The sequence below is a fragment of the Truncatella angustata genome (assembly GCF_020726525.1).
Source record: "Truncatella angustata strain MPI-SDFR-AT-0073 chromosome Unknown BKA67scaffold_2, whole genome shotgun sequence".
Classification (NCBI taxonomy): domain Eukaryota; kingdom Fungi; phylum Ascomycota; class Sordariomycetes; order Amphisphaeriales; family Sporocadaceae; genus Truncatella; species Truncatella angustata.
The window spans coordinates 5,681,358-5,698,910 of NW_025763382.1; the positions used below are offsets into that span (position 1 = coordinate 5,681,358).

Below are 17,553 nucleotides of genomic sequence, written 5' to 3' on the forward strand. Positions count from 1 at the left end.
GATGTGATGGAGGACCGGAACAAGATGGGATTGATCCTCTCCAGCTGACTGTCGGCTCGTACTTCATTAGATTGGCTTAGGCTATGCCTTTTGTCTATTTTCAAAACATGCTTATAGTCAGTGTTTGGGGGCCTGTGCGACGAACCGTGTGCAAAGTACCACGCAGCCCCCCTTGCAGCCTGCAGGTGTGAAGCGACCTCGTGGGCGACATCATCGCCTGCATGCCATGTATACATGGTCCACTATCAACAGCTCTGCAGTATAAGGCAATGAGCTTTTCAATCACGCCAACTGGTTCGGAACAGCCCAGAAGCGTGCTACATAATTTGCTACTGTGCATTTACATAGTCCAGTGCTGCAATTAAATTATTTAAGAACTTCTAGAAGATCAGATCGTTCCAATGGTTGCCCCATTGAAAAGCCGTTGACAAGGGAGCCCCCGGGAGGATGGACAGTTGGGCAGATGGGACCTCAAGAGAGCTCCAACTGGGGGGATATGGCGCCAGTGCCAGGAACACGGAGATTTCTCACCTGAACAAGCTCGAAGCGAGGTTCTCAATCCTTGATTCCCTCGTGGCCGCTGTGGATAACTGATTAATATTTCTTTTATCGTTCTGTCGGATTCTAAACGAGACGGATCGCGTTTCCTAGATGCCGGTTATGTCTTGTTCTCGAGTGTCTTACCGTACCCTACCTACATACACTTCTGGCGGTGTTTCACCATCTCATGCCCTCCATTAATGAAAACTCGGCACTTGACGTCAAAAGCAAAGTGACAGCTGCACTAAGTTGACTAACGTTACCGACACATCCAGTCAGTTTGACATTATTAGGATTTCCACGTGGTCATGCTATTTCAGTCAATACCTTTTTTCTCCAATTCCAGTTTATGCATGTCCTCCCGAACTTCTCAAAGGGCCAATACGCGCCTCGTCCCATGCTGTTTTCGGCTACACATCCGAGCTCGCGCTTCACCGGGCGTCTCACCGAAACATCTAGTCGCATTTTGTTTCCTTACGAGTTTGTGAACATGTGAGACAGCATATCAATCTCGCCAGTGGAAATGACCTTGGGCATCTAAATTTCCACTGATCAACCATCATCTCTTGTACCAATGCAAACTGTAACGTAAATTCTTTAATCACCCTGATTGCAGATTAGCAGCACCGGATTGTGCTCCGTGCGACCGAGCCTCAATGGAAGAAATCAAGGGACTTACTATTACTTAGTCCGGCCCGACAGCTACCTAAATATTGAATTGGCACTCAACCTAGCTCCGTCTCCTAACGTTGGCGCTCAGATACCTAGTCGTCGATTTCGTCATCACGACTTACCAGGAATCGGGCCAGTATTGTTTGTTTCACATAGATTGCACCGGCTACGCACCTTGTTCAAGTGTGTGCGCATTGCACTGGGACAGAGTTCTAAGTGGGGAATCCTTGTCATAAGAGAGGACTACAGTACATATGTACCGAAAATATTGTAAACAGTTCGCCAACGTGGCTAGCTACTGATTACCGATCAGTGCTCACTGTGGCTTGCTTGGTAAAATTTCCGGTATGCTAACCACTACGGAGTGTAATATAAAGCAGTGGCTACGTGACCCCAGGAATTACCATTGTAATTATAGCTCAGGACCACATATTTGAAAACACAGTGGATAAGGCGTAATTTAACTTTTTATTCATTTCTCACATGACTACAAATCACAGGGGTATTGACATCTCCAACGCCTCAGCATCCAGCCATTTATGCAGCAGTGGTCTTCTCCTTGGGGAGAGGAGTGAATCGGAGGTAAGGCTTGACAATGCGGAAGTCAGGGAAGAGCTCCTTGGCCTGCTCGTTGTTGACGGAGGGGTGGACAATAACATCGTCACCAGGAATCCAGTTGATGGGAGTGGTGATCTTGTGCTTGTCACCAGTCTGGAGAGAGTCGACAACACGGAGGACCTCGGCGGTGTTACGGCCAGTGGAGGCAGGGTAGGACAGGATGAGACGAATGGTCTTCTTAGGGTCGATGACGAAGACGGAGCGAATGGTGAAGGCAATTCCCTTAGAGTCGACGTTGGTTGTGTCCTGGTGGTCAATCCTGGAGGATCATATTAGCAACCGTGTTTAGGCGTGCGGCCATGTACATTGCTTGGAAAAGACTCACATGTCGTAGAGGTAAGCAACCTTGCGCTCCTTGTCGCCAATGATGGGGAAAGCGACCTTGGAGCCGGTGACCTCATCAATATCCTTGATCCATCCCTCGTGGCTGCCAATGGTGTTGGCAGAGAGACCGATCAGCTTAACGCCACGCTTGCTGAACTCGGGCTCAAGCTTGGCGAAGGCACCGAGCTCGGTAGTGCAGACGGGAGTGTAGTCCTCGGGGTGGGAGAACAGGACAACCCACTTGTCACCAATGAACTCGTGGAAGTCAATGGGGCCGGTGGTGGTCTCAGCTTGGAAGTTGGGAGCAACGCTTCCCAAGCGAAGACTTCATGTGAAACCAATGTCAGCGTCAAAGTTATGGATTGTTTCTGAAGCGGATTGCTCAGGATGGAGCGAGGGTGCGACGTAACTTACGGAGTGGCTCTCTGGTCGGCAGACATTGTGTTGTGTTATTTAAGCAGATACTGTAGTCAAATGAACTGTAGGCAGAAGACTGGGAGGAAGGAAACGGGTATCACAATAAGAATGAAGAGTAGAAGCGGCTGAAGGAGGGGCTCACGACAACGGAGGGGTAGCGACTACGTTATTTATTAGGTTTACCTATGGGAAAGTTCCACTATGGCGCCATAGATGAGATGGCCATCCTCATTCAAAAATGACAAGCCTCTTTTCGTCTCCGACAGAGCTCCGGTTGCATGGAGACGAGTCAATTTTCAACGTTGACAGACCACTTGGGGATCAATAGCTGCTAATACACTGCGATATTGAGAACAGCTCAACTGATCGCGTCGACCCGAGAATGCCCCGCGCCGCCCCGCACTAGCTCTATCCGGTCGGGAGGGTCTATTGCGTGCTGCACAGCTAATACTATTGGCCATTTTCTATAGCTATCCATATCATGTCATCCTAGCGCTTGCCTTGCACCATCATGAGCCAACCCGCTTCTGTTCCTGACAAGCTGCCGAGAGAATGGCTTCGAAGATTTTCAAGGGTTTGACATTGGACTAGTCTAATAACAACATTACAACCATCTCCTACGGCTGGGTCACCCTTTCAGCCTACCACCCTGCCGACCGAGCTCCGCATTCCCCAGTCAGCCGGGCCCCGAGTTCCATATTGCCTTACCGACAACCGGTTTCTATTCATGGCATCGGCCATGGCTTTGCAAATATGCACTCAACAATCTTTGGTGAGTGCTTGCAGGTCTGTGAGCATACGCTCGGAGAGACTGCCTTACTCACCTTCCATCGCCTTATTCATGATGCCGTCCACATGGGGCCATCATTCAAGCACACAACGACTGCCCGTGATAAAATAGAAGGTGCTCGCGAGCGGTATCGGTTTTGGAGTCTACTTTGTACCTTTGGGCCCCATCCGTATTGCTTTGCCGAGAGAGAGAGACTCTCTATGAGGGTCTCATTACCACAGGAATGTAGATAAGTATAGCCATGTTGATGCAGTTTGCATGGAACATTAGTCCCAGCTAGTGTCGAGTCATAATAGAGACCGTCAGCCCCATTGGATTAAAGAGAACATTGATCCGGCGACACGCGATAATTGCTTGACCCCGTTCGCTGACAGGTTCCTTACATTCAGCACAGCAGTACATACACGGCGTTATGTACTCATACGTAATGTACCAGCCAACGATAATCCCAGGAGTGGTGGAAGTTGACACGAGCTTCCACCTGCTGGTGAAGACTCCCTGATAGAAGCAAGGCATGCGGCATTTGACGGCGGCGGCGGGTGGTATGTACAGTTGGTCGATAACCATGTTCGATTAAATCATCATGTTGAGCTGTCTCTATCCCTACGCTTGGGCTCGCAATAAGTACCGGAAGAATTGTAAATAGATCTTCAACATTGGTGAACCTACCCTTTTGATAACCAAGACCAAGTGAGGCTAATGGCAAGGAAATCGGTGTCAGTCATACAAATGGTCAAATTTTTGTTCGCAAGAATGGACGGCTCACTTAGACCCTCAATGATCGGTAAGCCAGACCAAGGGGGCCTGCAAACGTAATTAGGTCATCGTCAAGGCCTAAGCCAGCTCCGGTCAATATTCTTGAGGCAAGTGAGACCACACCCGAGAACATGGAAAAGGAGACTAGGATTACGTTTACCGAAGTACGGCCCTGAATATTCGTGGTAATCGAACAATATGTTGGTTGTGGCTTCACATTGATCGTCGAGTATCTCTGGTAAAGGTGTCCGAGTTCCCGGCACAAGACATAGATACGACGAGAAGTGAAAGATGGTGGTAAAAGCATTGTTACAAGCCACTAGAATTGTCAGAATACTTCTGTACAGGATCAACTAAATCTCATCATTTTCCAAACAACAGAGCTCCATAAACCGATGCATTACTCGATGAGTCTCTACCGAAATCATGATACGCCCTTATCAATCTCTTGATTGTTATTGCTCACAGCAGCGCCAATTACTTCACAGGCCGACAGTACTGGTGTTGTGAATCCCTCATGGATGAACTCAATTGGTTTAACAGGTATTGCGCCGTCTTCAATCTACCCTAAAACATGATGTAAGTAACTGTGACACGGACGCCCTCCTTGTATAACGTTGACTGAGAGTTCAACCCTGAGTTCGGAAAGGAGCTGGTGTATGTGATCATTAGTTGTACACTTCAGTACCTCCTACACCAAGGGACGCGACTGATCTAGCTGTAACTATCACCACCACTACGCCATTTTAGAAACATCGGGGCTTGGAGGGGAACGACTGACAGATATCGGTCTGTGTAAGGCACGTGCTGCTGGTTTTTACGAAGCCTGGAATTGCTCTGATCAAATCCCGGTAGTAACAACTAATATGCCCTTGTTGGAGGAAAGTTCAGTGTGTTGTACGAGTGCCATTGATGACTTGGCTGATGCTTAGTCCTATAAAAACTAACATATGCAGCCTCCCCCCCTTCAATCAATCATTGCCACAGGTTGACATATCACTCCCGGCGGTACAAGGAAAGAGCAATAAATGGTTCGACCCCGTTTCCCACTGCTAGAGTGCCAACTCGCCAAATTATATCCGTCATGTCCGACGTTAGTGTTGGTCCACCTTGGGGAAGAGGAGACCGTGTGGAGGGGATGACGGGTTGCTATACTGCGGGGTTCCCATTCTTGTTTTCAGGATCACGTTCACAGTCGTACGGTAATTTCGGAAGCATTTTTGGCGCCGAAACGTGGTCAGAACTTTTATTATGTGACCTATACTTCGTAACAAGGTGCTCGCCTCTAGCTCCGCTACTTATAGTTATTGTCAAACACAGAAGCATTTTCCATATCTCCCGAATTACTACCATGGCACCACCTTTCAGAGCCGACCACATCGGATCACTATTGCGACCACAAGGCCTCCTGGACGCTCGCAACCAGGTATCTTCATCTCAGCAGTCTTACTATGTGGATATCTCGTCCGCTGTGAAGGACATTGAAGCGAAAGCCGTAAGCGATGTTGTCGAGCTTCAGCAAATCAAGGGTATCAGGCCTATCACTGACGGCGAATATGCTCGACACATCTACTTCGGAGGTCTATTCGAGAAGCTGTCTGGTTTTGAGGTCAAGTCAGAATTGCCCATTCCGGATGCTTTTCGCACCGACTTTCCAACAACTGTGGGGTTGGCGAAGATGGGCGCCAGGACACGAGCTGTGGTGATATGTACAGGAAAGATCGAGTACAAGCAATCTCCCTATTTACCTGAGTGGTTGGCGCTGCGCGACAAACTTTCCCAGTCGCAGTGGGCGGAGGCGAAAATAACGATGCCAACCCCAAACTACCAACATATACAGCTGAAGCCGGGGACCGCTTTTACCCCAGGGTCTGGGTACACATCAGACGAGGAGTATTTTCGTGATCTGGCCGCTTGTTACTCGGCAGAACTCAAGACTCTCTACGATGCAGGCCTCCGGAATGCCCAGATCGACGATCCGCATCTGACCTACTTCTGCTCACAACAGTTTCTCGATGGGTGCCGAAAGGATGGCACGGACACAGATGCGCTACTCGACCTATACATCCGTACTCACAACAAATTGCTGGCTAACAAACCCGCCGATCTCCATGTGGGCGTTCATCTGTGCCGTGGGAACATGTCTGGGTCTACTCACTGGGTCTCTGGCTCTTACGAGAACATCGCGGATAAACTGTTCAATCAGACAGATTACCAAACTTTTTACCTCGAGTTCGATGACCTGGAACGAGTTGGTGGGTTTGAGCCGCTTCGTTTTCTACCCAAGGGCAAGAATGTTGTGCTGGGGCTGGTGTCGACGAAAACAGCAGACCTAGAAGATCATGAGGCTCTCAAGGCGAAGATCCGGGAGGCTGCAGCTGTCGTTGCCGAGGCACAAGGAGTATCAGTGAACGAGGCTTTGGACTGCCTTGCGATAAGTCCACAATGCGGCTTCAGCAGTCACAGTCAGTCAGGCGGTACAGGGATGACAATGGATCGGATGTGGGCAAAACTGGAAATGGTCAAAGAGGTAGCAAAAGAGGTATGGTGATGACAGGAATGGGTGGAGCCGATTTGAGATTGTTGTATTAGGGACTACGAGGAGATTTTGTAGCGGGAGCCTATATGATTAGACGTTTAGCACGACAGTCTTTCTCTGTTCTTTGATAATCTGAGTGCATTGTGCTAGTCGTCGCAGCTGAGAAGACTTGAGCAAATTGTTATGTATCAAAGTCCCCGGCTGATTTGCGTGAGACGAAAAGCTGACTTTGTAAGCCTTTTTAGCATTTTGATTGGGGGCAAAACTGAACTGACATTGTGACTGCTTTTGAAGCATACATGATATTCGACTCCAAGGCATGTTGAATTCAGGATCTCGGTCCCCACTTCACATTCATCAATCGTCTCCTAATCTGTCACTCTAGTCTCAAATCACTCGTATCAGTGCCAAGACGGCGATGAGCAAATGCGGAAATCACTCCTCAATTCATTTGTTCTGGAGGGGTCCCCTGTTTATACAGTGGGGAACTGGGTCAATGGTGTTTTCCACCCATGCAAGGCTTGTAGTAGAAGATGGCGAGCAGGCCCATGATTCTCTCGATAACTGGACAGCACAGCTTATGTAGTCAGGATGCGTTTTCTCTTTTGGTCAATTTTACCAGCACTGGTAGCGGTTGTTGATGCCGACGCCGATTGCACGGGTCTGAATGCCCTCAGCCCTGACTGTATTTCTACCGAGGCTCCATACCGAAGAGATACATTCTATGTTGGCGGCAGCTATGTTCCCTACAGTACCACGACGCAGAGCCTCACAGTTGGCCAGGCATATGTCGAGAAACTCACACCGCTGACTGGTGTAAACCAGACCCATCCTCTTGTATTCATATCCGCTGGTTTACCTCCAGGCTCTGTAAGATGTCCGGATTTGCTTCAAAGGCTACGCTAACAATGGAAAGGTGTGGCTGAACACACCCGATAACAGACAAGGTTGGGCATCCTATTTCGTAGAAGCAGGCTACCAGGTTTACATCATGGATGTCATTGGCAACGGCCGCAGCCTCCAAAACGATTTGGCAGACTACACACTGAGGTTTGGCTCGACCGATAATATTACACAGAATGGCTTCACGGCCCCTGAGCTGGTAGACTATTATCCACAAGCGGAAGGACACGACAAGTGGCCCGGAACCGGCGTTCGTGGTGATCCAGTTTTCGACGCTTTCGAATCCGCCATGATACCAATCAATACAAACTACACCATAGGCGAACTAGCAATGAGAGCTGCTGGGTGTAATCTGCTTACCTACATCGGCGAGTCATTCACGTTCTGTCACTCGGCTTCTTGCATGTTCACTACGCTCTTCGCCGACGAGTGTCCTGAGCTGGTCAAAGCCACCATCAACATTGAGCCCACGGTGATTCCCTTCCAGAATCTGGTCGGTAACTCGACAGATCCAACCACTGGGCGTACTGCATCGCGTCAGTATGGATTGACCAACACGCCATTGACATATGACCCACCGATTGAGTCTGCTACCGAACTTAACCCTGTTGAGGTTGGCACCGACTCCCCGGCATTGAGATCATGCTTCTTGCAGTCGAGCAACTCAACAATACATACCCTGCCTGAGATCGCCAAAGTTCCTTTCATCATGTACACCGGGAGCGCCAGTCCGCACATCACGTATGACCATTGCGTGGCTCTTTACTTGAATCAAACTCAAGTACCCTACGAATGGATCAAGTTGGAGGATATTGGAATTCTTGGCAATGGCCACTTCTTGTATTTGGAAACTAACAATCTCGAGATCGCAAATGTGGTTAAAGCAAAGCTGCAAGAACTCGCTGCCGACTCTTAGCATAGTTAACAGTGCTATATAATCATTGATAGAGGAAGACTATAAAATGTCAGTTCTGTATCTTCACTTATTTGATGAGTGGTTGGCATTGCGGGAGGGAACGACCTATGATTCAGTGCACAACGGCCAGGCGGGCAAGGAATGGCTTGATATGTGTAGCTAGGGTTGCAATATGTATAATATAGCCTAGCTGAGTTGGAACGCCAATGTTGCTTTGTTGATGAGAAACCAGCGCTACCGTACTTAGAAATTTACTGTTACGGGTACCATCTCATATTCCCCAGAAAGTGCCTCGTCTCCCGCATTCAGTTCCTCCAGCTCCTTGGGGGAGATCTCGTCCGCTGTCTTTTGCCATGCGCTCACCCACCTTCCCTGACAGGTGATCTTCACGTCACCCTTGAGCTGATCGACCGGGAAGAAAGGGACATCGAGCTCCACCGAGCTCTCTTTCGTATCTCCGGGCAGGATGGTGACAAGCTGATCCTGCCCTGGAGGCATCTTTCGACGAACTTGGATGGTGGGAAAGTCCAGTGCGTCATTGCTATCTGCGGGCGCGAACAGCTTCACTTTTCCGACCTTCAGCGCCAATGGGTCGAGGGGGGTTTCCCATTTCAGGATCGTGATGGGTGCATCATGGTTGTTGGTCACACTGAAGGTCAGAGTATGGGAAGCCGACTTCCGAACTGACACCGCCAGGCGCGACAGGGGATCCGTTGACATGATTGAAAACGCAACCCGACTTTGCTTCAATACGAAGAAGATGCAAGCGGTGGCAAGGAAGACCAGCAAGATGCGCGAGAGGGATTGGCGCCCTACTGAGCTCATGGAAGCGACTGGAACGTCTTGGCAGTGATGCTGCTTTGGAAAGTACTAGCTTTCAGCGCGTGAAGGCTTTTGGGCGTGATGGATCTCTGATAATGCACGTCGAGGGTATGCTTTAGTTTGCTGCGAATCTACGCATCTATATTCAGTGAGGTGGGAGGGTATGTGGCAATGTGAAGGCCGAGGACCTCGTTGGGTTAGTAAAGGATGAGCTGGACGCTTGGCCAAGTTTCGGGGTTACAGAGGCCCCCATCTATTTTACAAAAGGTTATTGCCGCAAAGCCGAGCTCCTCCTGGTCTGGCAACAATGAAGAAGTGAGATGCTCTATGGTGATTTGTGGGACGCTACAGGCTGCAGTAGCTGTCTTGGCGGTTGGAAATGTGGGCTTATAGCATTTCGAACTTCTTCTTGGGGACATCGGCTCGGCAATCTATGACGACAAACCTAGTATTCACCGCACTGGTGCATTATCAATCACAGCCTATCATGCTGATGTGACGGCATGAAATGACAGTAAACATGGGGACGATTGCTCCTTGGTCTGCCGGTCATTGTGGCGGATTATGCTTAAGGAACCCCCGCCGGAGCATTGACGAAAAAGGCAGGTGGGTCTGGCGGGTATTTAACGACGGTGCTCGAGCTGGAGTCGTTGAATTAAGGTGAGGCTTGTCACCTTTATGCGGTCGTAGTCGGTTCGAAGCGATCACGTCAAGCGTAAGCGAAGACGCCAGCGAGTACAGCAACCGATATCGTGTTTGTACTGACTCTTGGTCTCTACTTGACCTGGCTGTATTGTGTCGAATTGAGCATTGTTCCGTCTGTATAATGAGCTTCACGGAGCTGGGCATTTACGTCTTAGTGGTTAAAGAGTTTAGTTTTCATTATACCTCTCATCAGAACTAAACCATATATCGTGGTACCTATGAGATCAAGAGATATTTGGTGGGTCGACGTTTAAGCTTTTTCGGGAATGTTGGAGTGTTGGCTGGCATTATGATAAAGAGGTTAGCTTGCATCAACGATTTGGTCGCCAAACATGAGATTAACACCCCACCCTGTAGTTATAGTTTCACGCATATTGCGGCGCCCTAGTCAGGTTCCATTGGGGCGGAACACACCGGTAGCTACTGAGTCTCAGAGAATCCTATACACAATATATGAGTCTTGGCACTCTCTCACCACCCAGATATGGTGGCCAAGACTTGCTAAGTCATGAGAGGAATGACCTGGTCGTTTCTCCAGAAGGTTGCTCCGCTTCGCATTACTTTACCGGGGCCGCTCATGTCCAAGTCTGTCTTGGGAAACTGTCTGGATTAGGTTGCCCTCCTCGGATTGAGTAGACAGTCTGGACGGTACCAATATCCGACTGAGAAACTCCACAGGATTGGTGGATGAAAACCATGATCGAAACACAGAAGCAATGCAGGACAAGCTTTAATAAGCTCTACCAAGCTTTTTGGACATGGGTGCAACTGCAGCATGGTCGCTATCGCTAGATTCTAAAAAGACCTCAAATTTGGGGTTGTATTGTTCAAGTTGCTTCCCTATCTGGAGTATCTTCGTCCCATAGAATCCCCAATGGCGGCTCTTGGCGTGTTGAGCGCGCTTCTTGGCGCCCTGAAGCGGTTATCACGGATGATGTAGCTTCCTGTTTGTGTCTAGACAACTTCGGCATATTGTGGCGTCTCGTTGTGAGCAATCCTGTCGTGCCATCTCAGCAATAAGTCAAAGGAGTATACTCAACGTTCATGAGTATAAAGTCTGGTCTTCTTAGCCGTTAGAAAAAATGAGAACCCTTCTGGCCATCCTCTTCAGTCACAGTATACTCTGCTGCAAATCAGATCAATCATCAAGTCAGCCTATCAGACTCTAGTCAGCCTTCGAAATGAAGTTCCTTAGTAGCATCTCCCTGATCGCCTCATTGGCAAGCGCGGCTTCCATTGCTCGACGTGATAGCCCTCTTGATGTTCAGTTGGAGATGATTAGCAACACTGGAGTTCAAGCTACTATTACCAACAATGGCAATGAGGACTTGAAGATCTTCAAGACTGGCACATTCCTCGACAGTGCACCTGTGGAGAAGGTCCAGGTCTTCAAAGGCGGTAGGCTCACCTCTGGCTGATTTTCAACCTCACTTTAACTAATGATCTCTTCAGATGCTCAGGCACCCTTTACCGGTATCCGTCTGCGGGTCAGCACCGCTAACATTGATGAGGATGCCTTCCACACAATCTCTGCTGGCGAGACCATCCAGACCTTCTTCGATGTCGGCGAGCTTCACGACCTTAGCGAGGGTGGTGACTACAGCCTTGTTGCCAGTGGCGCCATGTCCTATGCCAACGCCGACACCACTGAGATTGCAGGTGTCGTGTCTTATTCTAGCAATTCTATTTCTGCCACCGTTGACGGCGCTCAGGCAGCCGAGGTACAGAAGAGATTTGTTCAGAAGCGCACCATCGTTCAAACAGACTGCACCGGCACAAAGAGAACCTCCCAATTGAACGCTGTCTCTAACTGCGCTGCTTTGGCTAGGGCAGCTGCCTCTGCTGCCACCTCCAACAGTGCCAAGGTTGTCGAATATTTCAAGTCTGCTTCTGCTTCAAGCACTCTCGTCACTGTTTTCAACCGTGTTGCTTCTGAGTGTGGCTCCACCACTTCAGGTGTTTCTAAGCAGTACTGCACCGATGTCTACGGCGCTTGCAGCAGCAATGTGTTGGCCTATGTAAGTACAGAACCGCTTAATAACACGTTTGGCTTTTCGGAAGTCAAAAGTATTCCTTCCATGTTTATGGAGTTTTGAGGAGAGGCTTTGCTCTTCCTCTGCGAGTGTTCATCTAAGCATTAGAGAGACTTCCCATATTTCCTTGAGGAGTATTCTGTTCAGTTTAAAGATTATGAAAAGCTAATTGATTCTTGATGACTAGACTCTTCCCTCGGCATCTTACATGGTCTCTTGCCCCCTTTACTTCAGCGCACTGCCCGCTTTGACCAAGAGCTGCCACGCTCAAGACCAGGCCACTACCACCCTGCATGAAGTCACCCACTTGAGCCAAATCAAGGGCACGCAGGATTTGGGTTACGGCTACACTGCTGCGACTAGGCTGTCTTCTTCCCAGGCTCTGAATAATGCTGACAGCTACGCCCTGTTCGCTAATGGTTAGTCCACGATCCTTAAACCTGTTTGAGGTCAGCATCTAACTAATCTGCTCGTAGCTATCTACGCTGGCTGTTAAGTCTCCTAGCGCATGAGACTCATTGGAGATGGTGTTGTTGGTTTAGTACGCATGGAAAGACTTGACAAACCTTGATTACAAAAGTCAGCGTGATAAACCAGACGTTGGGTAGTGCACGAAAACACTGGAAACGGTGTTTTAGATATAAATTCTTGTTTACGATGTATCTATATGGACGCTTTCCACCATGGTACTATTATGGTGGTAGTACAAGATAGAGAAATTACGAGACATTGGATTTGGCAAGTAATGGTTTATCTACCAGCTACCAATTATGAGCTTCGGTAGCATTGAGTAGTGACCTCTCGGGAATTGGCTATCAATCACCATGCAACAATGTACCGTTCACCACTCACATAAAAGGAACCGAGATATGAATGATTTCACCATTACTCGAATAGAAATGTTATGCTGGGCTATACAGGCATCAATAGATTGGTGGTTAAAGTTTTCGTAAGAGTAAGCTTAAAACGGTTGCGCAAGATAGAGAGCAAAATGTCGTCGGAGTTTGGCGAAGGAAGACGGTTGGGTAATAGCGCGCATTACTCCCACGATTTGTGGTCAGTTTAGCCAAATAAGTTCGTCTACGGAGTACTGGTTGTCGCACCAGTCATTAGTGGCGGGATCTTGGGCTTTGGGTAAGCAGTGTTGCAGCCATTCATTTGCGCACACATAACTTGCACCGAAAGCCGTCGTATGGAGAGTAGTTTTAATGCCAGTACAGTGGCTTTGGAACTTGGAAACTAGACTAGGTTACCATTCTTGGCAATGTTCTTTACATTGAAAGTTCACATTTAACGTAGTATAGCATCCTAGAAGCTAGGGTTGAGGGCACTTAGGGGGTTGATGCGAACAATTTTACGGTTTGACTGATCGAAACGGCTGGAGATATGCACTCAATGCTGTGCACTTTGATTAGCCCATGGATAATGTTATGTAAAACAACAGATGTTTACGAAAATGGCACATCCAATTACTACATGGTACAGCAATGAAGAGTGGCGTAATTTGTAATCTGGGACATATTTTCTTTTTAATGTTTATTTTATGTTGAGGTATGGCGATTAGTGAAAATCTTTTGGGGCAAGAAACAAACAACATCTTTCGTGAAAGTTACGGGCCAAAATACGGCGCCACGTATCCCACCAGATTTGTACCGTGATTCGATTGAAGCACTCATCGCCGGTGTCTTCCAGAGACGAGAGTTTCTCTGTAACGTGGTTTGCCGTGGTTCATCGTCGTCCTCCGAACACCCCTATGCTATTTGCGCAATTCCTCGCCTGTCGTCGATATCCTAATAATGATTGCTGCTCACTTATCTGTATGTCGGCACTCTGCGCGTTCTCCCGACCAAAGATTCTGATGAGGCTTCTGGAGCGGCGGTGTGTGTCTCGTCATTTCTGTTGTTCGTTCGATCTTGAGGCTCAAGTCTTGCAAGATCTATAATGCTGGCATGCGTCGGCAAACTTGACAACAATGTAACGTCATCTTCGTCGTCTTCTATCGGAATTTCTAAGGGAGGCACTAGCTCCCCTGATTGGACAGGCTCGGTCCCCGGGAGAACTTGACTAGAGACCCCCCTGGCATGCACTTGAATCTCATCGAAAATCCTGTTCACAACCATTTCGACGATCCTTTTTGCACCCTTGCTCCCTCTGGAAGGTAGTTCCTGGTCAACTCTCTCACATACGTGAGCAAAGATCCGGCGCTGGGCCTCGCTTGGCGGATTTTTAAGCTGTGCCGCAATTTCGTCGAATTCATGCTGCCGCTTTACACATAGCTCTCTAGCAGGGTAGCTTTGCATAACATGACCGGATTCTGGGCATGGGCTGCTGAGTGCACGATATGTCAAACTGGTACGAAGACTTAAACGAATGTAGCCGTATGCTCTGTCCCGTGCCTTTCGGTTGGTTTTAAGCATCCTCCGGTCGTTTTCTTCGTCCCTCATCTTCAGATATGTCCTCTTCGGGGACTTTCTGATTGACCGATATAGCTGAGATCAAAATGGTTAGTATGAGTAGTCGAGTCTTTTTCCATACTAACCAGTGAAAACCTAACTCTCAGAAACTTCGAACTCCCAGCATAACTTTAAATTGATGTTGTGACGAGATATATGTCGTTTGGACGGCGAAAACTATGATTAAGCTGTTAAAGGAATCTGACTGACCTAGATATGGTAACTCACAATGGTGCCTCGATGAAGAAATACTGTCGAGGTTGTTAGGAAGATGAGGGACCACGGGAAAGGGTGGTATGGAGATACGGCTAGTTTTGCATAGAATCAGAAGTCAGACCGAAGACAGAAGAAAACATAGAGCGTGTTTGCAGATAGAACAAACAGGACTCGGACACGAAGAAGGAATGAGAACATTTACTGGCGGTAACGAATCAGCTTCTCTTACATCGATCCATCGCTGACACTAAAGCATATTTAAGCACGAAAAAGTCATGCGAGAAGGTTTTGAATGCATTTCATGGACTCCTAAGTGAGTAGTCCTGGAAGCCAGGTAGTTTTACTTCATATCTTCTCACCGCTGTACGCCAGGCATTGCTTCTGATGTACCGCGAGGTGGTAATTTCTATATATCAGGATGCCTGGTAATGTTCCAATCGCTTTAGCGCGACATAACAGTATAAGGGCATCGTCGTGATTGAGTCGTGTGGCTGATGGGAGCTGAATGGCCCATCCAGCTTCTTGAACTCAAAATTCCAGACCAGAAGCGCAAGCACTATCCGCATTTCCAAATATGCCAGTCTTTTCCCGAAACAGCTCCTGGGACCTAAACCAAACGCTAATACCGGCCCTGCCTGCGCATCAAAAACTATGCCACCATTCTCATCTATCTTAAGCCATCGCTCAGGATTGAATAGATGCGTGTCATCATCGCTCCACTGGCCTCCCCAATGCTTCTCACGGCTCGTCGGGGAACGGCTGTGATCATCGATTAAGAACGGAGGGCATTTGTAACTTGGTCCAGTTACAGGAAAAAAGACCTGAGTACCTTTCGGTATCCTATGGCCCAGTAAAATCGTGTCTCGTGTTGTGTCGCGAGCAAATATAGGAAGTGGGGCATCAAAGCGTAGGGACTCTTCAATCACGGCGTCCAGGTAAGGTACCGTGGTGTTGCTTATTTCTGTCACTATTGGTTGGCGAGATTCATCGTATGCTTTCCGATATGCCGCTTGCAGTGCCGAACGGAGACGAGTTTGAACATTTTGGTGGCCAGCCAAAAGCTTTATTGTCCCTAGTTCCACATGTTAGAGCCTATGTTCTAGATCACATTGTCTAGACTTGTGTTTTGTATGCTTACACTGAAGGGCTGTTGAGCTCGTTTCATGCCCAGCAATTACATAGCCAAAGATCTAGACACGTGTTTTTAGCATATTGCATCACCGAATGACAATAAGTATCTATTGTACCTCATCTTTGATTCGGGGGGAATGGAAAACAGGCTTTCTGTTTGCCTTCTGTGCGGCAGCCCTCTCTCGATGCAGAAGATGATCTAATGCCGAGAAGGTCGTGCGATCCCCGTTGTCAAACCTCATCACCGATTTTGCTATTTCCCTGGATATTAAGGCGTCTTTGCGTGCGAAGTTGCGGCGTAGCTCAGGTTGAGTAAGCATGCGAATCTTATGGTCGAGTCTTGGCATCATTGACCGAAACTGCGTGCCTAGATGGTCGGCAACAGCAGAAATTGCAGCTATGTCAGAAATTTCGGGGAGCCTCAAAAATCTAACGGCGCCATCCGATCCATGGACAACCTGCGACTGCCCAAGCTCTGATAGATGTTTAAGTTGATGCTTCGTTGTACTCATATGGTCACCAAATGAGAATGCAGCAGCATTGATAATATCCATAGTCGCGTCGACAATGTCTTTCTTGGCATCAAAAGGTTTCTCCTTAGCCAGTTCGGCTTTAAGGGTCCACAAGCCAACCAGTGTGATTGTCTTCGAGTATATCTCTGGCGCCGAGACCTGTTAATGTCAACAAATCGGTCAATATAAGGTGACTCTGGTTCAATACCTCATTCAGAAATGTTGGAGTCATTAAATCCCGTACAAGCTCTTTGTTGCCTTTGAACCGAGGATCCGTAGATGTCATTGAGATGTGATGATTTGGCACAACTCCATGAAACATGTCTGCACCCCGTTGACCTCGATCAAATTCCTTGGATCGTCGAAGTAAGACATCCTGAGTTTCTTGATAGTCTGACACAATGACAATTGGCTTGGTAAATGGAAGCATCCAGAATTGTACCAAAGGCGAGTCGTGCTTGATTATCTGTTCCACAAACCATGGTCGTATCCTGCCATTGGCTTCCTTATATCGTAAGAGATCTGGCAAGCTGCCTCTCAAGTTTCGCGCAGCATGAGCATCATACGGTATACCTGGAAGAGGCTTCGGTAGTGCCCATTGATAAAGTTGATATAGCAGCGCTATCACAAAACTTAGAACAAGGACGGAGACCATCGGCGAAAGTGTTGCAGCTTGATGCAGTCCGGGGGAAACAGCCATTATTCAGTTGGAATGACCCCATGGGTATTGTGTATGATGATAGAGTATACATCTAATTCGAGCTGCAACGGAACGTGATAAGGTCGGATGAGGCGGGTATGTATCCTTTTGGACCCACGTATTTGCCCTGAGATATTCCTCGGCGTGGGTGGAGAAGTAAGTTATTGGAACTTTCCGTTGACTCAAGCTAAATGAGCTTGGCGTACTGACATTTAAGCAAGTACCATCTAGTCTAGACTAAGCCATTGCCTGTCGACGAATATGCTGAATAGCGTCTGTAGGCCGTAACCCGAGCCCAGCCGCTGCGTTTCGGCCGAGATGCTTCCCTGGTCTACAGCAGCCTAACTTACACCACATGGACTCGATGCTAACATCCGACATCAACAACGGACACAAGGAGTCATACTACTGCATATTCGTCGCAGCCTGTAGCAGCCAATCATACTAGGGCAGACCTAACGTTGCATTACATGTACCTGTTCTTTTCGACTCATGTTATTCGGAGT

General features: G+C 48.2%; 7 protein-coding genes across 7 annotated transcripts; 3 read left to right on the forward strand and 4 right to left on the reverse strand.

The window, feature by feature from the left end:
- Nucleotides 1–1,749: 1,749 nt before the first annotated feature.
- BKA67DRAFT_656187 (mitochondrial peroxiredoxin PRX1) lies at nt 1,750–2,594 on the reverse strand (the record flags this gene model as incomplete). Its single annotated transcript, XM_046106905.1, has 3 exons — nt 1,750–2,089; nt 2,156–2,479; nt 2,569–2,594. 3 exons carry the CDS (start codon nt 2,592–2,594, stop codon nt 1,750–1,752), a joined length of 690 nt encoding a protein of 229 aa, XP_045962185.1.
- Nucleotides 2,595–5,124: 2,530 nt separating this feature from the next.
- Nucleotides 5,125–6,830, forward strand: BKA67DRAFT_556794 (uncharacterized protein). Its single transcript, XM_046102186.1, has one exon. It carries the CDS (start codon nt 5,202–5,204, stop codon nt 6,666–6,668), a length of 1,467 nt encoding a protein of 488 aa, XP_045962186.1. The 5' UTR covers nt 5,125–5,201; the 3' UTR covers nt 6,669–6,830.
- Nucleotides 6,831–7,247: 417 nt separating this feature from the next.
- BKA67DRAFT_656189 (Alpha/Beta hydrolase protein) lies at nt 7,248–8,475 on the forward strand (the record flags this gene model as incomplete). Its single annotated transcript, XM_046106906.1, has 2 exons — nt 7,248–7,526; nt 7,573–8,475. 2 exons carry the CDS (start codon nt 7,248–7,250, stop codon nt 8,473–8,475), a joined length of 1,182 nt encoding a protein of 393 aa, XP_045962187.1.
- BKA67DRAFT_556797 (uncharacterized protein) lies at nt 8,243–9,596 on the reverse strand. The gene has a single exon (XM_046102187.1). It carries the CDS (start codon nt 9,298–9,300, stop codon nt 8,719–8,721), a length of 582 nt encoding a protein of 193 aa, XP_045962188.1. The 5' UTR covers nt 9,301–9,596; the 3' UTR covers nt 8,243–8,718.
- A 1,545-nt stretch (nt 9,597–11,141) lies between these two features.
- On the forward strand, nt 11,142–12,625 carry BKA67DRAFT_673764 (neutral protease). The gene is made up of 4 exons (XM_046108739.1): nt 11,142–11,400; nt 11,455–12,020; nt 12,223–12,454; nt 12,512–12,625. Exons 1-4 carry the CDS (start codon nt 11,184–11,186, stop codon nt 12,529–12,531), a joined length of 1,035 nt encoding a protein of 344 aa, XP_045962189.1. The 5' UTR covers nt 11,142–11,183; the 3' UTR covers nt 12,532–12,625.
- A 921-nt stretch (nt 12,626–13,546) lies between these two features.
- BKA67DRAFT_556799 (uncharacterized protein) lies at nt 13,547–14,859 on the reverse strand. Its single transcript, XM_046102188.1, has 2 exons — nt 14,596–14,859; nt 13,547–14,538 (listed from the first exon to the last, which is right to left on the reverse strand). The coding sequence occupies exon 2, from the start codon at nt 14,477–14,479 to the stop codon at nt 13,847–13,849; it is 633 nt and encodes a 210-aa protein (XP_045962190.1). The 5' UTR covers nt 14,480–14,538; nt 14,596–14,859; the 3' UTR covers nt 13,547–13,846.
- A 258-nt stretch (nt 14,860–15,117) lies between these two features.
- Nucleotides 15,118–17,047, reverse strand: BKA67DRAFT_591137 (cytochrome P450; the record flags this gene model as incomplete). Its single annotated transcript, XM_046104678.1, has 4 exons — nt 15,118–15,776; nt 15,843–15,894; nt 15,952–16,506; nt 16,556–17,047. 4 exons carry the CDS (start codon nt 17,045–17,047, stop codon nt 15,118–15,120), a joined length of 1,758 nt encoding a protein of 585 aa, XP_045962191.1.
- Between the last annotated feature and the right edge of the window lie 506 nt (nt 17,048–17,553).

What these genes read in the sequence shown, in the direction of transcription:
- BKA67DRAFT_556794 (XM_046102186.1), top strand. Translation starts at nt 5,202, where the DNA reads ATGTCCGACGTTAGTGTTGGTCCACCTTGGGGAAGAGGAGACCGTGTG.
- BKA67DRAFT_556797 (XM_046102187.1), bottom strand. Translation starts at nt 9,300, where the DNA reads ATGAGCTCAGTAGGGCGCCAATCCCTCTCGCGCATCTTGCTGGTCTTC.
- BKA67DRAFT_673764 (XM_046108739.1), top strand. Translation starts at nt 11,184, where the DNA reads ATGAAGTTCCTTAGTAGCATCTCCCTGATCGCCTCATTGGCAAGCGCG. An exon ending in GGTCCAGGTCTTCAAAGGCG is followed by an intron (nt 11,401 to 11,454) that starts GTAGGCTCACCT and finishes TGATCTCTTCAG; the next exon opens with ATGCTCAGGCACCCTTTACC. An exon ending in GCAGCAATGTGTTGGCCTAT is followed by an intron (nt 12,021 to 12,222) that starts GTAAGTACAGAA and finishes CTTGATGACTAG; the next exon opens with ACTCTTCCCTCGGCATCTTA.
- BKA67DRAFT_556799 (XM_046102188.1), bottom strand. Translation starts at nt 14,479, where the DNA reads ATGAGGGACGAAGAAAACGACCGGAGGATGCTTAAAACCAACCGAAAG.